Below are 22,404 nucleotides of genomic sequence, written 5' to 3'. Positions count from 1 at the left end.
TTCATGCTCTGTCTCTCTCTGTCTCAAAAATAAATAAACGTTAAAAAAAAAAAAAAAAAAATTAAAAAAAAAAAAGATGAACATGTACATCCCTGGCTTCCAGGGTAGAGAGCCCCAGCACCCCGAACCATGATGAGACAGAAAATGTCACGTTTCGGTACCATTTCTTTTATAATTTTGCAGAAGCGTCTCGATCCCCAGATCTTTTGCTATACTTCAACTCAGTGCTAAAACTGGGGTGTCTGGGTGGCTCAGTCGGTTAAGCGCCCAACTCTTGGTTTCAGCTCAGGTCATGATCTCGCAGTTCACGAGTTCGAGCCCAGCATCGGGCTTTGTGCTGACAGCTCAGAGCCTGGAGCCTGCTTCGGATTCAGTGTCTCCCTCTCTCTCTGCTCCTCTCCTGCTCACTCTCTCTCTCTCTCTCTCTCTCTCTCTCTCTCTCTCCCAAAACATAAACATTAAAAAAAAAGAATAAAAGCTTGCCTCTGGCAATCTCTCTTTTCTGTGCCTTTGCTCAAGCTTCATTCTTCAGTTACAGCGTCCTTCCACTCTTAATTCACCAACCAAGATACTATCCATCTTACAGAAGTCATGCAAATCTTTTTCCTTTTTTTTCTTTAAGTTTATTTAAGTAACCTCCACCCAATGTGGGGCTCGAACTCACAACCCCAAGATCAAGAGCCACAAGCTCAACCGACTGAGCCAGTCAGGTGCCCCGAGATCAGACTAATCTTTAAAGACTTCCCAAACATCCTTGCTGGAAGCAACCTCTTTCTCCAGTATCCTTATTCTAGTGCTCCCTCTGGTGTTATCCATACCTTTCCAATGGAAGAATAGCTCCCTTCTTTGGAAGGTACATCTGTGAAGGCAGCAGAGTCCGTCCACCTGTGTATTCACTCCTCTTGCAAACTCAAAGATTTTTGCTGAAGGGATGAACATTCCCACTATGACCTGCAATGTCCCCCAGAGGTCACATGATAGATCCCCTGTCCAACTTGGCTCCTTCCCTGTGACTATATCAACTATGCAGTCTACAGAACCCAGGGACTACTAATCACTGATCTCTCCTAATACCTCCTTTTAAAACTCAAAGTTGACTCCCAATTAGGCAGACAAAACCTGAAAAGTTGATCCAACATCTTAACTTACTCTTTTACATGCAACCAAGTGTAGAAGCATTTCCTGGCTCTAAAGCATCTGTGATAAAATCTGCCATAAACCAAAGGTCGATTTAATGCAAATGTATACACACTAGATGCAAGCCACTGCATGCGACTGGTGGAGAAGGAAAAACAGCGCATTGCAAAGGTATCTGTGCACTCGTATCTGTACTCCGCAACCATCCTTCCAGTTAACCACAACACTATTCGGGGGCTACTTTAAGATATTGACACCATGGGTCAATGACAGGAGTGAAGAAACACATTTATTTACTCAAGTTAGAGGAATCAAAAAGAGGGACATTCGGGCAGGGCACAAGGAATACTACAGACATCCTTACAATCTTGAGCCAGCTCTCCTGATACAACCTGGCCGTAACAAGTCTTAGATTCTGTTCCTTGAGATGCCAACATACCATGCATTTGTTTTTGCAAAGTACCAAAAGAAAAGTACCTTAAAAAATGTAAAGTAGCTTTCTTTTTTATATGTTTCTTGCATCCAGATACTAAAGCCTATAAAGTAATTTGGTCTAAATAAAAATAGTAATAATGACTCTAATAACGACAGCCGATAGTCGCTGGGACTGCACTCGCATAATAAATAACCTTTTATTGGGGCGCCTGGGTGGCTCAGTTGGTTAAGCATCTGACTTTAGCTTGGGTCAAGATCTCGTGGTCTGTGAGTTTGAGCCCTGGATCATGCTCTGTGCTGACAGCTCAGAGCCTGGAGCCTGCTTAGGATTCTATGTCTCCCTCTCTCTGTCCCTCCCCCATCACACTCTGTTTCTCTCTCTCAAAAATAAAGAAACATTTAAAAAATTATTTAAAAAAAAAACCTTTCATCAAAACAACTTTGAGAGGGGTAGCTGGCTGGCTCAGTCAATACAGCATGCAACTCCTGATCAGAGTCATGAGTTCAAGCCCCACACTGGGCATAGAGCCTACTTGAAAAAAATTAAAAATAAAAATAAACAACTTTGAGAGGCAGAAACCATTTTGTGTACTAAAGATGAAAAAATCTGAAAGAAGTCAGGGAGTCTGGAGAACAGCTAAAAAAAATGGTACAGCCCACAAATGAATGCTCATTTAACTCCAGAGCCCAGTTTCCTAACTTCTTTATTATTCTGCCTTTCCAAGAATCCCAATAGGCAGGGTAAACACGAAGACAATTAAGAAGCTCAACAACAATGATTATCACTGACCAAATTTTCAGATTTTACCCCCCAAAATTTATCTAAAAAACAACTAAGAAACATTACTTTTTTTCACACAAAATTTTAAAAAACGCTTTCTAAAAAAGAGGACTGTTAGACAAATCCGTTTCAACTTAGAAGATCATTAGAATTTGTTTTTAAAGAAAAAAGTCAGAAAGTTAGATGGGAAAGATCTGCATTATTCAATAATTTCTCACTTTTTCCTAGCTTTAGATGAAAATCCTGCCTAAGATTTCCTCCCATTAACACGAGTGAATTGGAAATAAGGGAGGAAATATGCTCATCCTTCTTGCTTCCTGGAGAGAATTTCCACCTCTTCCAGAAAGTAAGAGTCATTGCAAACATGGGCCTCAATATCCTACGATAGCTAGAATGTACCCTCTTCCAGAAATGAGTAGTCACTGAGAATGTGGAAACGAAAACAAAATTTTCCACAGAGGAAATGTTGACTCGAGGTTTGTCAGTAATTATCCTCTGCATGAACTCTCACTGGAAGCGTTTCCACTAAACCCTTCATGCAGGTTCAAATTCTTGCTAAGAAATGCTTCTCATCCACCTATGCTTTTTGCCGGAGGCAACCATGATGGGGTAGAAAGCAGTAGTCTTGGGGCACCTGGGTGGCTCAGTCGGTTAAGCGTCTGACTCTTGGTTTGGGCTCAGGTCATGATCTCATGGTTTGTGGAATCAAGCCCCACATCGGGCTCCATGCTGACATTGGGGAGCCTGCTTGGGATCCCTCTCTCCCTCTCTCCCTCTCTCTGCCCCTCCCCGCTCTCTCTCTCTGTCTTGAAATAAATAAATAAGCTTAAAAAAGAAAAAGAAAAGTAGTCTTGGAGGCAGAAAGCTGAGGCTCGATTCTTGCATCATCATCCATAACAGCTACCATTTCCTCACCCCAGACCCGGAAGGCCGCTGAGAAGCAACATGTCAAAGTCTCTGTTACATACCAGGAACTCTATTTACCTGTTTATTTTAGAGCAAAAGACTTTCTCCCTTTAATTACAAAGATACAAGATACATGGTTATAACCCAAGTCATGTATGGATCAACGTTAAAAGAGCTACCACCGTAGGCTAACTATGCACGCTGTGTGAAGAACTTCACATCCTTCACATCGTGATATTCACAGCGGCCCTATGTGGTCGTTTCTCTTATTATCCCCACTTTTGAGATGAGGAAACCGAAGATTAGGAAGTTAAAGTCACACAATAAGGGAAAGAGCTGGATGATGAACCCAGGCATTCTGTCTGCAGAAATCCATCTAAGTAAACATTTTGCTACATTGCTGCTCGAAACAGAGGCGTGAGCCCTAAAATAAACCTTTATGGGTAATAATGCACTTCCGAATTACTCATGTCATGTTAATTTCGGCATACTATTTGGTTGGAAAAGAAAGGCGGAGGGCAAGTACAAGAGGCTGCCAATCCATACTGGGCGCCAAAAAATCTGGCAGCGACATAGGTAAGTAAACACCCTTTTTTTTTTTAATGTTTACTTTTGAGGGACAGACGGGGGGGAGGGGAGACACTGAATCCGAAGCAGGCTCCAGGCTCTGAGCTGTCAGCACAGAGTCGGACACAGGGCTCGAACTCGCAAACCGGGAGATCATGACCTGAGCCAAAGTCAAACACTCAACCGACTGAGCCACCCAGGAGCCCCAGTAAATAAACATCCTTAAAGAAACAAGTCAGGAGTACCCAAAACACCCAGTGCTAGGCATTATTTAATAAATTATACTTCTTCTAAAAGGTGGATTCAAATATAAATCATGTTAAAGAAAATGTAAAGACTTAAGATAACTGAATAAAATGTTATTTAAAGAGAGGGAAACAGGTTAAAACAAAATGAACACTAGAGAAGAAAATATATACAAGATAAAAATTACTAGATTATGTGCACAAAAATAATCATCTCTGAATGACAGGATTAAAGCTTAATTTTTACTTTGTACTTTTCTGTGTTTTCTGATCAATTTTAAGACATACGTATTAGTTGGATCATCAAGGAATAACTGCTAAGGAAACGGGAGGTTCATTTGTACAGCCTGTGTCTAAAAGTAATATTTGTTGACATGTCTACATGAAGAGAAGATCCAAAGTACAAAATCACGTTCATTGTCACAGAGCACAACCAAAGGCAGCTCACCCTGTCACATTTAGATTGGTCCAACTGGTACCAAATCCAGAAGACAAATCCATTTCTTTTTGTTTGTTTTTAATGTTTACTTATTTATTTATTTTGAAAGAGAGAGAGAGAGAGAGAGAGAGAGGTAGGGAGAGGCAGAGAGCGAAGAAGAGAGAGAATCCCAAGCAGGCTCCGCACTGTCAGTGCAGAGCCCAACATGGGGCTCGATCTCATAAACCGTGGGATCATGACTTGAGCTGAAATCAAGACTTTGGATGCTAACTGACTGAGTCACCCAGGCGCCCCAACAAATCCATTTCCAATGGTTAACCACACCTTATGACTCAAGAATCAAGAACAAAGTCCAGGTGGGAGTGGAGCACTAGAACAGGGCGTTCTCCCATCCAGCGAGAACTCTTGAGTTCTTGATCAAACACAGTAGGGAAACCATAGGTTTCATCTTCAGTCAGTTGAGAAACCTAATCAGACTGTCCTTCGAATACAATACCACCTAAAAACCAAAAACCAAACCCAAACAGTCTTTCACAATACTTACCAATGTCTTAGTCTAAACTGTACTTGCTTACCTTCAATCCATTCACTGTAAGCCGTCACAGTGAACTTCTGACCATCCACAGTATAAAATTCTCTTTGGGCAAGAGCCTTCCCTCCACTGCTGTGATTTTCATAGTTCCTCACAGATTCATTGCAAGAAGCACTTCCACCATCAATGACACCAACCAAAGCCCATGCTTGCCTAGAAGGAAAAACACCACGAGCCTTATTTGTCATGGTACCAGTCCAGATCCCTGACACACGTGTTATGTCAGGTGCTGTTAAATGCTTGTATTTCATTTGTATCAATCCCTCTACTTCTTTTACCATGAGGTTGTAAGTCTAAACCTTGACTGAAGTAACCGACTTCACAGAAGGAAATGCACCTGGACTTTAAATCCTTGTTTGTCTAGCTCTGTAACAGGTGAAATACCAACGACTGACACTAAGATTAATCACTGTCTTCCCTCCTCAATACACACCCATTTGACACATCATTCTGGGCACAAACCCATGTATTTCCCTTCTTTTAAAATGTGTATCGCAGGCACCCTGATATTTATCGCAGCATTATCTACAACAGCCATATTACGGAAACAGCCCAGCTGTCTAATGACTGATGAATGGATAAAGATTTGGTATATATGTATATGTACACACACACACACACACACACACACAAACACACAATGGAATATTACTCAGTCATTAAAAAGAATGAAATTTTGGCATTTGCAATGACACGGATGGACCTAGAGAGTATTTTTTAAAGAGTTTTGTTTGCTTATTTATTTATTTATTTTTATTTTTTAGAGAGAGAGTGTGCACATGCGTGAGCAGGGGAGAGGGGCAGAAGGAGAGACAGAATCTTAAGTAGGCTCCGCACTCAGCGCAGAGCCCAACACTGGGCTCAATTGGACAACCTTGGGACCATGATCTGGGCCAAAATCAAAAGTGGGACACTCAACCAATTGAACTCTAGATGCCCCTAGAGAGTATTATGCTAAGTGAAATAAGTCAGTTAAAGAAAGACAAATATCATATGATTTCACTCATATGTGGAATTTGAAAAACAAAACGAACATAGGGGAAAAACTAGAGAGAGGCACGCCAAGAGACAGACTCTTAACTACCGAGAATGAACTGATGATTACCAGAGGGAGGTGGGTGGGGGGATGAGTGAAATCAATGATTGGGATTAAACAGCACACTTACGGTGATGAGCACTGCTGGGTAATGTATGGAAGTGCAGAATCACTATATTGTGCACCTGAAGCTAATATTACACTGAATGATAACTAACTGGAATTTAAATGAAAACTTCAAAAAGACAGAAAAGAAAAATGAACAATAAAATGAGTATCGCCTGCTGTCTTTTGAACTCTCGGCAATATTCTCAAATCTGGCTGCATAATAGAGGCACCTGGGAGATTTACGAGTCCATCCATGCTCAGACCCAGCCCAGACTGATGACATCATCATCTCTCCAGGTGGGGCGTGGCCTTATTAGGTTTGTTAAAGTTTCCCAGGCGATTGGGATGTGCAACCAGACTTGAGAAACACTAAGTTGGAGAATGGTTCTCACACTTTGATGTGCATCAGAACACCCGGAGTGTGTCAAACCAGATTGCCAGGCCCCACTCTCAGATTGCTTGGGGTTGGGCCAGAGCATTTGCATTTCTTTCTTTTTTTTTTTTTTTTTTAATGTTTGTTTATTTTTGAGAGACGGGGAGAGTGCAAGCTGTGGAAGGACAGAGAGAGAGGAAGATAAGAGGATTGGAAGCAGGCTCTGAGCTGAAAGCAGGGAGCCTGATGGAGGGCTCAAATTCATGAACCATGAGATCATGACCTAAGCCAAAGCCAGAAGCTCTACTGACTGAGCCACCCGGGCATCCCTCAAGAATTTGCATTTCTATCAAGTGCCAAGGTGATGTTAAAGCTGCTGGTCTGGGGACCACATTGGGAACCCCTGAGTTAGTCACCAACCCTGACTGCACATCAAATGCCTGGCGGGGAGTAGGGGGTGGAGGGGCCCATCCTTCAGAGATTCTGATGTAAAAATTTCTAGGTGGGCCCTGGGCATGGGATTTTTAAAAATTTCAGGAGTGCAGGGGCCCCTGGGTGGCTCAGTGAGTTGGGCGTCCGACTTTGGCTCAGGTCATGATCTCACAGCTTGTGGGTTCAAGCCCCACGTTGGGCTCTGTGCTCACAGCTCAGAGCCTGGAGCCTGCTCCGGATTCTGTCTCCCAATCTCTCTGCCCCTCCCCTACTCACACTTGTCTCTCTCTCCTTTAAAAATGAATAAACATTTAAATTTTTTTTAATGTTTATTTATTATTTTTGAGAGACAAAGACACAGAGCATGAGCAGGAGAGAACCAGAGAGAGAGGGAGACACAGAATCCGAAGCAGGCTCCAGGCCCTTGAGCTGTCAGCACAGAGCCCGATGCAGGGCTCAAAGCCACAAACCTTGAGATCATGACCTGAGCCGAAGTCGGATGCTTAACTGATGAGCCACCCAGGTGCCCCTTAAACATTTAAAAATTAAAAATAAAAATCTCAGGAGTGCAAAACTGAGAACCAATAGGTTACTGGTGTCTTAATAGGCTTAAATCCAAGTTGTATAATCACTCTCCAACAGATTTACATTTTTACATCTCTTTGTTGAAAGCAACTGTGTTTGAAAATTCCATTTAATTTCATTTTGTTTCTGTAATAAACATTCCAGGGACTTGCTCAGACTTGTGGCCAAAATAAAAAAAGAACAAAGACAAAAAGCCAAAAAATGTGCCTTAAGACTCCAGGTTTAAAACACAGAAAGAAAAATGTCAATTTCCTACTCTGGGGGCCGGGGGGTGAAAATGTGTGTGTGTGTGTGTGTGTGTGTGTGTGTGTGTGTGTGTGTGTGTGTAATGTAATCTATGTCAGACAGATGGCTGGCTACTCACAGATAAAAGTCAACCAAAGCATGCCTACATCCTTATAAATTCCACACCTGCCCTGGCATGGATTAGCTACTTTTCAGCTGACTATGCTTTATAGCTCTATTTATATTCCTTGACACTGCACAAGGAATCAAATGCAGAATGTTTCAACTTATTATCTCCTATGTGAAAGAAGAAATATCAGAGACTCCCTTTATTCACCAGAACTGCCTCAGCAACTATAAAACAATGCTCTATTCTACTGACATTATCTCCAAAACACTCCTACTTCCCTCCTCCACTTGAGGAAAATTTCAGCGCACCAGAACATTATCTTTAAAGGCGTATGCTTATGTGCATTGGAGATAATGTCAAAGCAATGGAACACTGGCAAAGGATCACAACCCAAATCCCTCTGTCAAATCAGCAGCACTATTTTAAGGGGAATTTAGAAACCAGGAGGGAAAGGAAACAAAAAAAGGTCAAATGCAATATTCATAGCTAATGACCACACAAATCCAGAGAAACAATGGAGTAAAGAAACAGAAGTTGTCATCCTGGCATTAATGGGTAATGAAACAAGCAGGTGTCTAACTTTGCAAAAGATCATGTTTCCACTGCTAGGTCTAGAAGTTACAGAAATATATACACATGGGTTTCAAGAGATGGATAAAAGAACATTTGGAGAAGCACTTTTTATCGCAGAGGTTCAACAGCCTCTGGGAGGCTGGAAAACCTCCCAGATGTCCAGCAGTGAATACACTGTAGTACAGGCATACATAACACTCAGGAACATAGAGTTGAGCAAAGAAGCCAGATGCAGAAGATGATACATTGTCTGCTTGCATTTGTATGAAGTCCAGGGGCACCTAGGTGGCTGAGTCTGTTGAGTGTCTGACTCTTGACTTTGGCTCAGGTCACGATCTCACGGTTCGTCGGATTGAGCCCAGCATTGGGCTCTGCACTGACATCTCGGAACCTGCTTGGGATTCTCTGTCTCTTCTCTCTGCCCTCCCCTGCTCTCTCTTTCTCTCCATCTCTCAAAATAAATAAACAAATTAAAATATATATATATATATTGGGGCATTTGGGTGGCTCAGTCAATGGGCATACGACTTCAGCTTGGGTCATGATCTCATGGTTTGTGGGTCCAAGGCCCAGGCTGGGCTCTGTGCTGACAGCTCAGAGCCTGGAGCCTGCTTCCGATTCTGTGTCTCCTCTCTCTGCCCCTCCCCTGCTCATGCTCTGTGTCTCTCTCTCTCTCAAAAATAAATAAGCATTAAAAAAAATTTTTTTAATATATATTATATGAAGTCCAGAAAGAGGCAAACCTAAACTTTCATATTCTCCACAAATTCAGATGCATGGTGACCTTTGGTGAACAGAGAGAGTGATTGGTGAAAAGGAGGAAACAGCAAGGGCACTGCCAGGCCACTGGCAGTTGTTCTATTTCTGACCTGGTGGGTGGCTATCCAGGTATCACATTGTGATAAGTCATTAAACTCTGCATTCCTGTTTTTTGGCACTTTTCTGCATGTGTATTATATTTAAAATCATAATTTTTTAAAAAACCCGTCTCCTGCTCTTCTCCACCTCCCACTGCCTACATAGCATCCTCCTACACTCCTCTCAGGTGTCTCACCTTTGGGAAGACTCCCCAGATTCCCCAGGCCGATCTGGGGGCTCCCTCTATTTTATGCTCCCATTACAGCCTGTCAGCAAGGGTCTCACTGTCTAGTTTGGTGTGTTTCTCCACTGGATTGAACGAGGGCTCTGAGGCTGTGTTCTTTCATCTAAGCAACTGTGGGTACCCAGTACTCGGCATCTCAATATTCCCTGGGTGAATAAAAGGGATTTAAAAAGCATTACAGGGGCACCAGGGATGCTGGGGTTGAGCATTCGACTCTTCATATCGGCTCAGGTCATGATCCCAGGGTCACAGGATCAAGCCCCACACCAGGCACTGCTCTAGGCACGGAGTCTGCTTGGTATTCTCTCTGCCCCTATCCCGCTCACGCATGCTCACTTTCTCTCTCTCAAAAATAAATAAACTGACGGTTGATGGGGGGTGGAAGGGAGGGGAAAGTGGGTGATGGGTATTGAGGAGGGCACCTGTGGGGATGAGCACTGGGTGTTGTATGGAAACCAATTTGACAATAAATTTCATATTTAAATAAATAAATAAGCGTTAAGTTGTTTTTAAAAAGCATTACACACACTTTTCTTCTTTAATTTCGTCTTCTTTAACTTTCTCTAGAAATTCTACAGATAATATCCCATTCCAACACCCAATCAAAGGAAAATAATAACTATATCACTCAACCATCCAAGGAAAAAATAACCAGATCATGTCAACATGTGAGTTTTAAAGTCCTCTTAACTTTTCACAGCAGATACTCTCCAACTTCACTAAGAACAGTAAGCAGGATTAAAACTTCCGTTTTTTGAATTGAAAGCGGAGCCAGCTACTTCCCCCAGACTCAGGGCTGCGTTAGGAAGTCACGGTAACCAGAGCACGGCACGAGAGCCATCGGCAGGAGAAATGAATACTGCTCACGGATGGGCTTCCAGGCCCCTCCAGCTTGTTGCTCCCTCACACGTGCCAGGGCTCCACAGGCCTGCGCCAATCAAGCCGACGGACTCAAACCAGCGTGCGGAGGAGTCCAGAAAAAGAAACAGAAAACCGTGCGTGTTCCACAGGCTTTTCAGATAACTTTCACACCTCAGCGTGGGATCGGGGCCCCAACGAGCCTGAGTTTCATGTGGTTTTCAAAAGGTAATGAAAGAGGGGAAGTAAACTGGCCTTGAACTGCCTGCCAAGTTCTCAGTACCACATTTCCGTACCTAACTTTTCACAAGCCTGGTGCTACGGTTCACAAAGTGCTTCGTAAACCAAAGCCAAGAAGAGAGCTTTGCTAACCAGCGTCCCGTCCTCCATCCCGTCGTTTCACAGCACGAGGTAACCAGACCTGGAAACGGTAGCTGCCATTCTGACGACTGGAGACAGTCTATGGAGTGATGTGTCCCTTTCTCCACCCCCCTCTCCTGTCACACAGATAACAGACTCGAACGCATAGCTGGGAAGGAAAGTAAAAGGTATGCCCACCTGTAGCCCAGTCCCTGGATGAGCTTACTTCCCAGCCGGTCCTGGATCATTTGTATGGTTCCTTGTAAGAGGCTCTTGGCTGCCGAATCTCCAACGGCGATAGCAACAATCCGGCCTGGATCCTGGATTCTCAGAAGTTCCTGAAGCCGTCTACTCTCATTGTGGTATTCGTGGGTATCAAACTTCTCACTTTCCAAAATTTTGGCCGTGTCTTGGTCGATGATCCTCACATTGAGGCCTCTAGAAAAGTCCTTTTCAAAGGCATACGACCCAAAGGTCAAGCCCGAGGAATGCAGAGTTCTTGCCAACAACGTCCACGATACTGTCTGCGCCCCGTGGATCTCCAGTGTCCCGCCAGCTTCCACACCAATAAATTTTTTGCCAAATGTTGGCATACTTTCACCTTCATCTGACTTGCCATACAAGGCAATTGTCGCTTTGGATTTATAGCGGCATTTTTCTGCTCCAATATGAAGCGCCCCACCATCCTTGATCAGGATGTAACGAGTCCTCAAAGTAATATTTCTGGATCCATCTTTATCATCCCCAAATACAAGCAATCCTGCAAGGAACAACACTAGTGTAAGCCAACCTCTGAAACATCTCTCTGGGATACAGAGAAATAGAGTTTACTTTAAGGCAGTTACTGCAGGATTAGGAAAACTCTTCTGCAATTGAGTTGGGGAAAAAAATTCATTACGAGTCTGTTTAGAAAATTAAGCCTGTTTTGGGGCACCTGGGTGGCTCAGTCAGCTGAGCGTCCGACTTCGGCTCAGGTCATGATCTCGCGGTCTGTGAGTTTGAGCCCCGCATCGGGCTCTCTGCTGACAGCTCAGAGCCTGGAGCCTGCTTCCGATTCTGTGTCTCCCTCTCTCTCTGTTGTCCCCCTGCCCCCCCACCCCCCCTGCTCATGCTCTGTCTCTCTCTCTGTGTCAAAAATAAACATTTAAAAAAAAATTTAAAAACATCAAAGGAAGGGGTAACCTCACAGCTACCATAGGCAGGGACCTTTCTTTACCTCCATCCTGAATGACTACAGAATTCACCGTGGCATCTGACGTCAGACGGAACATATCTCCCTCCTTGATAACAACTTGCTTGGCAGAGTCTTGTCCTGGATCCCAGTTCCTGAGACGTGGGTTTTGATCTGGGCAATTCTCTACAAGCAATGCAACATCAGTAGCCATCAATGCAACAAAATTCACGAATGCTTTTAGCCAGATCCAAGTTCTACTATCATTTACGGCAATTTGCAAGGGATGGGCGGACCTGTTTTAACTTCCTGCTGTAAGGATGGAAATCCCATCCCGTTTCACCCAGCAGATATGTCAAAGCCTCTACTTCAACACATTCAAAAAGTTTCACCATGAAACTAAGTCACTATCATCTGGTTTGGGTCAAACTCTACAAGGTAAACAAGGAGTTCCTCTGAATCATCGACTCTGGAAATAAATGAACAATACAAAACAAAACTGTGAATTGCTCTCAGACCTACACTAGGAAGGTGTTTTAGAAAACCAGTATTCACAACATACTGGTAAGTAAAAATTGGAAACTGCTAATAGGTCTACCAGGTCTTCCCAAGTTCCCTGTGCACAGTGAAGAATAGCATAGGCGATAAAAGCACCTCTATCACCCCAGAGGCAGCAGCTAATACCAGCTATCTTCAGACATGTGCGCTTTCCCAATGAAACTGCCAGAGGCAGACGGCCAAAGACATGACTTCTCATTTTCAGAGATGAGGAAACTACAGTTCAGAGAAGTCAAATCCAAGATGACTCAGCAAGTTGAGTGATATTCAAGTTCCCCCTGAAGAAAGAAATGAGGTTTACTGGACATGCTGTATTTCTTTACTAAATTAGAATGTGACTCTCTAATGGGCGACGAGAAAAACATGAAAGCATTGCAACAGCTATTTAATGCAAGAGACCTTCAGCTGCTGCTATAATTTGGAAGAAGGGGGAGGGAGAGGCAAGAATCACACTGGTTTCGATCAACTAATGACCACATATTTACTGAGGATCAACGTGTTCACTTTGTACTAGCTATTTAAAATTTATAAAGCATAGAATGAACTCTATTAAGCATAGAATGAACTGCAAAGGTTATACTCTACTAGGAGAAAAGTCACCAGGTAGGAAATAACTCCATATTGAACAATGTGGTACTCACTTGATGTGCCAATGAGCTCAGAGGGGTCGGCTGGAATAACTGAGGCAGTTTCAATGGAACACAGGGACACTAGACCTGGACCCCCAAAGGGCAGACAGTACTTAAATAAGAGGAGCACGAAGGTGGGAGAAGCAAGCGCCCCTTGCTGTCCAAGTCCATTGGCTGCTCAGTTAAAAGAGCCCACGTTTAAACTCAAAGTAGAGACAGGCAACGAAGGTGTACTTGGGAATCGTATGAAAGTGGAAGGTGCATGTTGGGAAATAACATGAGAAAAGCCTGAGGAAGCATGAGGAAAAGTAGACAGGCTGAGTGCAGCATGAAGACATTATTTTTTATAGAAAGAAAATTCTGATTCCTCGTTTTTGAATTACACAACACTCAGGGCAAACATCTTATTTCTAAGCACTGGGGTTGACCTAGGCTTACGCTTTCTCTTTGACAGTAACTCCTGCAGTTACAATTAGCCTCGCTGGTTAAGACCTTGGCAATTAACCATTAAGTCCTTGGCAATTTCTCATGGAATTTTTCTCAGAGAAGTTTCATAATCACCAATATTTAATTCAGATAAATCAGTCATCATCACTATTATACTAGAAATAATCCTTAAATGTCTCTTTCCATTAAGAAAACAAGAACTCTCTTGGGAATGCAAACTGGTGCAGCCACTCTGGAAAACAGTATGGAGGTTCCTCAAAAAACTAAAAATAGAACTACCCTACGACCCAGCAATTGCACTACTAGGCATTTATCCATGGAATACAGGTGTGCTATTTCGAAGGGACACATGCACCCCAATGTTTATAGCAGCACTATCGACAATAGCCAAAGTATGGAAAGAGCCCAAATGTCCATCGATGGATGAATGGATAAAGAAAATGTGGTATATATGTATACAATGGAGTATTACTCGGCAATCAAAAAGAATGAAATTTTGCCATTTGCAGCTACGTAGAATGGAACTGGAAGGTATTATGCTAAGTGAAATTAGTCAGTCAGAGAAAGACAAAAATCATATGACTTCACTCATATGAGGACTTTAAGAGACAAAACAGATGAACATAAGGGAAGGGAAGCAAAAATAAAATAAAACCAGGGAGGGGGACAAAACAGAAGAGACTCATAAATATGGAGAATAAACTGAGGGTTACAGGAGGGGTTGTGGGAGAGGGGGGGATGCGCTAAATGGGTAAGGGGCGCTAAGGAATCCACTCCTGAAATCATTGTTGCACTATATGCTAACTAATTTGGATGTAAATTTTAAAAAATAAAAAATAAAATTAAAAAAAATCAAGATTCAAAGAAAAAAAGAAAACAAGAACTCCCTTGAATGTGTTCTGACTTTAAGGGTTTCTTAAACTTCTGTCTTCCCATAAAACATCTAGCTGGAACTCCCCATGATGTTATATCACAAGCAAATGTATGCCCCAGACAACAGGCCTGTACCCAGCCACTGAGAAGGAAATCTGGTCTGTTGACATGTAGGGCCCACTAAATGGTTATATAATTTCTCTTCATCTTTTAAAATTATTCCCCAGGAAGCATGCTTCCTCAGGAACCATCACCAGAAATCCTAGTCTATTTCCCTCTAGTAAAGTACACTTAATGAGAAAATACGTGGTCTGCAGAAAGGACTGACAAATAGCTCAGCGGCCCTGCCTTTCTGGCTGCCCACTGTTGAGCTGTGGGTGCATTATCAAGGTTCTGGAACAGCAATAACCACAGCGAGGCGGACCCTGGAAGATGTCAGCATACCACATATTTCCACTGAAGTTCTGCACTTTTACTGCCAAAATGTGAAGCTGAGGAATGTTGATTCAAAGGAACCACATCAGTAATTCAATGTCTTAGATGAAATATTAAAAGGTCAATTAAAGCCAGAGGTTTCACCTCTGATTTTCCCTGAATCTAGCATCTCTTTACTGCAGATTACTTGGGAAGAATGAATCAATGGCAATGAACTTGGTTATTCTGCTGGAGAAAAGGGGAGAGAAAGTCAATGCTAAGAGCCAATCAATAGAGAGCAGTGTCACAAATTCATTATGTGATCTACTGGTCTGGTTAGCAAAGACATTGCTATGAACACCCTTCTGTCTCTCTCTCTCTCTTTAAACACTTATTTATTTTTGAGAAAGAGACAGAACATAACCGGGAGAGGGGCAGAAAGCGAGGGAGACACAGAATCCAAAGCAGGCTCCTGGCTCTGAGCTGTCAGCACAGAGCCCAATGCGGAGCTCAAACCCACAAACCATGAGATCATGATGTGAGCCAAAGTCAGATACTTAATCGACCAAGACACCAAGGCGCCCCTGAACATCTCCTTTACTTCAGGTCTATTTTCTTAGAAGCATTGACACAATCTTTCCCAGGACTTTCAAGCCTATAAAACCCCTAAAGCACCCATGGAAACTAAATAAAATAGTATTTGTAAGTTTTATAAGTGATGAAGTGTTTCTCAAATGTTACATTCATTTAAGGAGGCACCTAATTTGACAAAAATCTGTTGTAGATAGTAAAAAAAAAATTTTAAAACAGGCAAAAATGGTGCCCAATCCATTGTTATGGTCTGCTTCTCCTGAGACAGTCCCGAGCTCTCCGATTTTTGGACTGATGGATGAGATTCTATCATGAGGTTCTATCATGAGGATTCTATCATGAGATTCTTGGTACTATATTGAGGCCGACTGGGCAATGAATTTCTTCAAAACCATTCAAAGTATTGATATATTACCAACTTGAAAAGCAAAGACCATATAAAAAATTAAAACCTCCCACATTATATTTAACTATGAAGTAATGAGTGATTTTTAGATAAATGTATTGGAACTTGAAACTCCTAATGGATGTTTTCCTTTGGGGAAAAACATTGTTCCTCAAAAATATTTAAAGCTTCTTTTTGTCTCTCTGACTCCCAGCTGGTTTCAAACCACAGAACACAAATCTTAGTATTTTCACTCATTTTTTTTTTTTTTTTTTAGTAAAATGTAGGGGTTCCTGGCTGGCTCAGTTGGAAGAGGGTGTTACTCGATCCTAGGGTTGTGAGTTTAAGCCACACACTACGTATAGAGATTACTTAAAAATGAAATCTTAGGGGCGCCTGGGTGACTCAGTCGGCTAAGTGTCTGACTCTTAATTTTGGCTCAGGTCATGGTCTCACAGTTAATGGGATCAAGCCCTGTGTCAGGCTTGGCACTCACAGCACGGAGCCTGCTTGGGATTCTCTCTCTCCCTCTCTTTCTGTCCCTCCCCCACTCAAACGTGTGAGCTCTCTCTCTCAAAATAAATAAACATTTAAAAAAAATGAAATCTTAGGGGCGCCTGGGTGGCTCAGTCGGTTAAGTGGCCAACTTTGGCTCAGGTCACGATCTCGCGGTCCGTGGGTTCGAGCCCCGCGTCGGGCTCTGTGCTGACTGCTCGGAGCCTGGAGCCTGGAGCCTGTTTCGGATTCTGTGTCTGCCTCTCTCTGACCCTCCCCTGTTCGTGCTCTGTCTCTCTCTGTCTCAAAAATAAATAAACATTAAAAAAATAAATAAATAAAAAGAGAAAAAAAATGAAACCTTAAAAGAAAAAAGAACAAATGTAGTTTTACCATTACACTTAGTCATTTTTATCACTAAAAACCTCTGGCAGTCAGACAATCATACCCACCACAAAGGATGAAGTCGCAGGAAGAATTCTGCCAAAGTGGCAGAATGGGCAGGAAGGGCAATCCTTTAACCGTGTCATGTCCACGGATTCCTTTAACAATTGCTTCCATAAGCAGCTACAACTCCCGTTCTCTAATTATCCTTTAATTCGCTAGAGCCAAGTGAAGATATCACAAGGCTTTCTTTTTAATTTCATTCCGCTATTTCCTTCCCTCTTCCTTCTCCTGCACTGGGTCGTCTGTACACGTGCGTGTCCACGCATGCGCACTTACCATCTGGGGCGTATTTTGAGGATATGCCTAAAATGACCGCGAGTGCAACGAAAAATGAGAAACTAGTGACGGCGAAGCAAATGAAAGTATTTTTGTGCCTCTTCTGCTTTCGGCTCTCTCGCTGGGCCTGCTGCTCTTCAGGTGAGAAAGCGAAGGTGGCCCGGGCTTCCTGTCTGACGGAGGTCAATTTGGCTGAAGCTTGGCTCTTTGGAGGAGGAGGGGGACGCAGCGGCACAACCTTCCCGGGAACATAGCCAGACGAGCGATGGCCCTTTCCGTTCTGAGGTTGCAGGAAAGCAGGGGGGTGTCCCCTGGAATCAGTGGCATGCATGATACACTGTCACTGCGAAAAGAAGAAAATTACGGTTCAGAAATGTGAGAATTGTGATGGTTTTATTAAGCGTCTTTGGTGGTGGCCAAATCGCGTAACATAAAACGTGCTATCTTAACCACGTTTCAGTGCACAGTTCAGGGGCATCAAGTGCCTTCAGCGGTTGTACGACCGTTATCACCATCCATCTCCAGGACTATTTCATCATCCCACACAGAAACTCTGCAGCCATTAAGCAAGAATTGCCCATTCCTCCCTGGTAACCACTGTAATGACTTTGAAAATACCAAGTCAGCCTACATCCCTGATATAACCACCAATTTTTTTCTAATGCTCCTGCTTTTTAAAAAAAAATGTGTAATGTTTTATTTATTTTTGAGAGAGAGGGCACGAGTGGGGGAGAGGCAGAGAGAGGGAGAACAGAATCCGAAGCAGGTTCCAAGCTCTGAGCTGTCAGCACAGAGTCCGACGTGGGGCTGGCACTCGTGAACCCTGAGATCATGACCTGAGCCAGAGTCAGACACTCAACCAACTGAGCCACCCAGGTGCCCCGTAATGCTCCTGCTTCTTGACCCTGGTGGCACCTTATAATCACCCTCTAACATTAATGCCCAGTGCCACACCCCAAACAATCAAGTCAGGATCCAAGCATCTCTATCTTTTAAATGTCACCTGAGTAATTCTAGCAAGAACTTGGTTGAGAGCCGCTCTTCAGAGGCAACTGTTCTCAGTTTTCATTGTACAAAAAAGAATCACCAGGGATGTTTGTTAACAACGTAGATTCCTCGGTTCTCCACTCCAGTGATTCCAGCTCAACTGGTGCAGAGGGCTGTGGATTTTACATTTTTAAAACACACCCTGGTGACACTAAAGCAAGTGGTCACACTTTTTGAGGAGCATTACCATAAGCCCTTCAAACTGAACTTAAAGTCCATGCATCATATGAAGACCGTAAGTTGGCCCTAACAAGTTCCAATAGACAAGCTTTCATGTTTAGGTGTTCGATTTCCCCACAGATTTTTCTTTCAGTGTAGCAACTTAAGTATTTCTACCTGTTATTACTTAACTATAGGCTATGAGTTCATTTAGTGAGAAAACCTAATGTCTACATTAGCTGGTTTAAAAAGAGACAACGGGCTCTTTGGGGCACCTGGGTGGCTCAGTCAGTTAAGTGTCCGACTTCAGCTAAGGTCATGATCTCATGGTTCAAGAGTTCGAGTCCCATATCAGGCTCTCCACTGTCAACTTGGAGCCTGCTTCAGATCCTCTGTCCTCCCCTGTCTCTGCACCTCCCCTGCTCTCTCTCTTTCTCTTTCTTTATCAACATTAAAATAAATAAATAAACATTAAACATTTTTAAAAAGAGAGAGAGACAACAGGCCCAAAATGGAGTCACTTATGCTAAGGCCACGTCACCAAACCGAGACTTAACAACGAACCCAATTGCAGTTCAGCTTCTCTCAGGAATATAACCTTTAACCAACCTTTAACCAACCCGGTCAGCACTGGCAAGGTAATCTGCCTGACAAACCACTGCCTTCCCCCAAAGGAAGATACCTTGCCTGAAACAATACACTCTCTGCTAAAAACTTTTTCTGCCCCCTCTGCCTGGAATAAGCCTCCCATTTGGTACAGCTCCTCGAAGCCCCTCTCTACCTGCTAACATGAGATGCTGCCTGATTCATCAATCATTAAGTAAAGCCAATTAGATCTTCAAACTCACTCAACTGAATGTCATTTTTAAACAATCTCTTTAAATCCTCAAAATTTGTTTAAAAAATAGGCACTCAAATATTATGGTTAGGATAACTAAAAAAAAAAAAATCTGGCTCAGAGTACTTACGCCAGGCACTATTCTAAACATCTTACATGTACTACTCATCTAATACATTTGTTTTAAATGTCTATTTATTTATTTTGAGAAAGAAAGCGCACCACCGAGGAGCGGAGAAAGGGAGAAAGACAATCCCAAGCAAGCTTCACACCATCAATGTGGAAGCTGACTCGATCTCATGAACCATGAGATCATGACCTGAGCCACAATCAAGAGTTGGATGCTTGGGTGCCTGGGTGGCTCAGTTGGTGAAGCGTCCGACTTCGGCTTAGGTTATGATCTCATGGCTCGTGAGTCCAAGCCCCGCGTCAGGCTCTGTGCTGACAGCTCAGAGCCTGGAGCCTGCTTCGGATTCTGTGTCTCCCTCTGTCTCTGCCCCTCCCTCACTCATGCTCTGTGTGTGTGTGTGTGTCTCTCTCAAAACTAAATAAACATTAAAAAAAAAGTTGGATGCTCAACCAACTGAGTCACTCAGGCACCACACTCATCTAATGCATTTAATACAACAAATCTGTGTATCTCCCATTATCCTTATTTTGCACCTGAGAAAGGTTAATTAGCTATTATATGGAAAAAACAGGACACTAGAGTTCTGGCTCTTAACCGTTACACTAATGTGTCTTTCAAAACAATTGAGAAGCAAGAATTCCAAAGAAATCAGTTTTCTGATTTGCAAGGGTATAACTCGAACTGAGCTGAGTCTAAAAGAATACAGCACATTAATATTTTCAGGAATTCTTCAAGCAGAAGTTCACTACAAATGATTCTTATCTAAGAGAAGCTCTCTCTCTCTCTCTCTCTCACACACACACACACACACACACACATCAGTCGTTTTTATTTTTTATAGTAAGCACTTGTAAGTTTTTGAAAGACTAAGTTTTATTTTTTTTTTTTTTTAATTTTTTTTTCAATGTTTTTTATTTATTTTTGGGACAGAGAGAGACAGAGCATGAACGGGGGAGGGTCAGAGAGAGAGGGAGACACAGAATCGGAAACAGGCTCCAGGCTCCGAGCCATCAGCCCAGACCCTGATGCGGGGCTCAAACTCACGGACCGTGAGATCGTGACCTGGCTGAAGTCGGACGCTTAACCGACTGCGCCACCCAGGCGCCCGAAAGACTAAGTTTTAAATGCAACCCTATTCTGTTACTTTGCAAAGGGAAGGGAAGGGAAGGGAAGGGAAGGGAAGGGAAGGGAAGGGAAGGGAAGGGAAGGGAAGGGAAGGGAAGGGAAAGGAGGGGAGGGGAGGGGAGGGGAGGGGAGGGGAGGGGAGGGGAGGGGAGGGGAGGGAAGAAAGGAAAGAAAGGAAAGAAAGAAAGAAAGAAAGAAAGAAAGAAAGAAAGAAAGAAAGAAAGAAAAGAAAGAAGAAAGAAAGAAGGAAGGAAGGAAGGAAGGAAGGAAGGAAGGAAGGAAGGAAGGAAGGAAGGAAGGAAAGAAATCCTATGCTACTATATAATGTTCTTATTGCAATGACTGTGGATAAATAAGATGGGCTGAATGGTTTCAGAAACATGGTGTTCAACCTCTCCCATTCCGTAATAACTAGACCATCTCAGAGTCACCTGATTTCACTCAATAGCCTTGTAATTAATTCCCCTCATGTTTTGCCAAAACAATGAATGAGATCCCAGTCATAAGGGTACCCCCAAATTGCTCTAAACTACACCAAACCCATTAAACATAAAATGCCGTCATTAGAGAAGCCATCAATAAGCATTCCCAGGACCCAAACGACCTGCAAATTCACGGGGACAGAAAGGGAATCTAATCAGGAATTGATGCTGATTTTACATGGGGCAAAGAACATTCTGAGTCAGTGTGTCTGTCAAAAACACTTGGTTAGCGGGGTTTGATTTCTGAACAAAAGTAATTATTTAGATGAAGCTTAAGCTCCATGACAAAGGAAAGAGAACATGATTCAAGGTGCTATTGAAGACATTACCACATGTGCCAAACAGCAGAACGAGATAATAGAGACATCCTGCTGGAACAAATGAGAGAGTATAACAAAGAGCCCTTTCTGATCCTCTATTAACAAAGAAAAGGCTAAACTAGATATTCTTGAGTGCCAGGCTCACCAGGGCGGGAGGGGAGTCATGAGTATAATCTGCTCTGAAAGGGAGTGGGGATCTTTTGTTTGAGGCTGCAATCAACTGATACTTCATTGTTTCAGGGTGAGAAAGGTTGTTATTACTTAACAGGCTGGAGGGCCCTTTTGTGGGAGATGATGTGTCTCCAGATGTACCCACAGTATAATAACAGACAGTAAGAGGCTAAATGAAGCCACCAAGCCACTGGGAATAATTTGTCTTCACAGTCATAAAATGATAGACTCACATGGAAAATTCAGATGGTGTCTGCCATAAACTAAAATGGTCAAGAAATGAAAGTAACTGTGGTTGTGTTTGCCCCAGAACTCTTTTGTAAAACCATATGCAAAATATTAATTTTTATTATTTTCTTAAGTAAACTCGATGCCCAACATGGGCTTGAACTCATGACTCCAGAGACCAAGGGTTCCATGCTCTACCAAATTAAGTCAGCCAGGCACCCCAAAACTAAATATATTTCTATTCATATATTTTGAGCCCATTAGCTCCACTCTATTGAAAGACATGTAAATGCATAAGCAGCAAATACAATCATTTTCTTCCTAAGAAGTAACATACTGTTGAAACCATCTTAAAATTACAATCAGGGGCACCTGCCTAGCTCAGTCAGAACAGCGTGCAACTCTTAACCTCGGGGTCATGAGTTCAAGCCCATGTTGGGTGTAGACATTACCTAAATAAATAAACTTTTAAAAAATTACAATAAAAAAAATCACTTTATGCAGATTTCCCTTTCAATTTATTATAATTTGTAAAGATACAAGATAAATTTAGGATATCACTTTACATTTATGAGTTTATTTTACAAGTAGTATTATGAATCAGTTACTTAAAAATATAATTATTGCTAGTTATAGATTTAAACTATTTGTGGGAAAAATTGACATTTCACTCATTCAATAAGCAATAGTGAGATCCTAAGGTCATTAGAGGATTGTGGTAAGAACTACTGAGG

General features: G+C 42.6%; 1 protein-coding gene across 3 annotated transcripts in view; it reads right to left on the bottom strand.

Moving 5' to 3' along the window:
- CEMIP2 (cell migration inducing hyaluronidase 2) overlaps positions 1–22,404 on the bottom strand; it is an 86,367-nt gene that overhangs the window by 48,516 nt on the left and 15,447 nt on the right. For all 3 annotated transcript variants that reach the window (XM_058695707.1, XM_058695706.1, XM_058695708.1), the window contains exons 2-5: positions 17,171–17,513; positions 12,101–12,241; positions 11,083–11,644; positions 5,086–5,255 (exon numbers count right to left, since the gene is read on the bottom strand). In XM_058695707.1, the coding sequence (XP_058551690.1) occupies positions 5,086–5,255; positions 11,083–11,644; positions 12,101–12,241; positions 17,171–17,501 (1,204 nt within the window). In that variant the 5' untranslated portion in view covers positions 17,502–17,513. The remainder of the gene's footprint in view (positions 1–5,085; positions 5,256–11,082; positions 11,645–12,100; positions 12,242–17,170; positions 17,514–22,404) is intronic.

The sequence above is a fragment of the Neofelis nebulosa genome, chromosome 12, assembly GCF_028018385.1.
Source record: "Neofelis nebulosa isolate mNeoNeb1 chromosome 12, mNeoNeb1.pri, whole genome shotgun sequence".
Taxonomy (NCBI): Eukaryota; Metazoa; Chordata; class Mammalia; order Carnivora; family Felidae; genus Neofelis; species Neofelis nebulosa.
The sequence above is the reverse complement of the archived record's forward strand: the minus strand, read 5'-3'. Positions and strand labels throughout refer to the sequence as shown.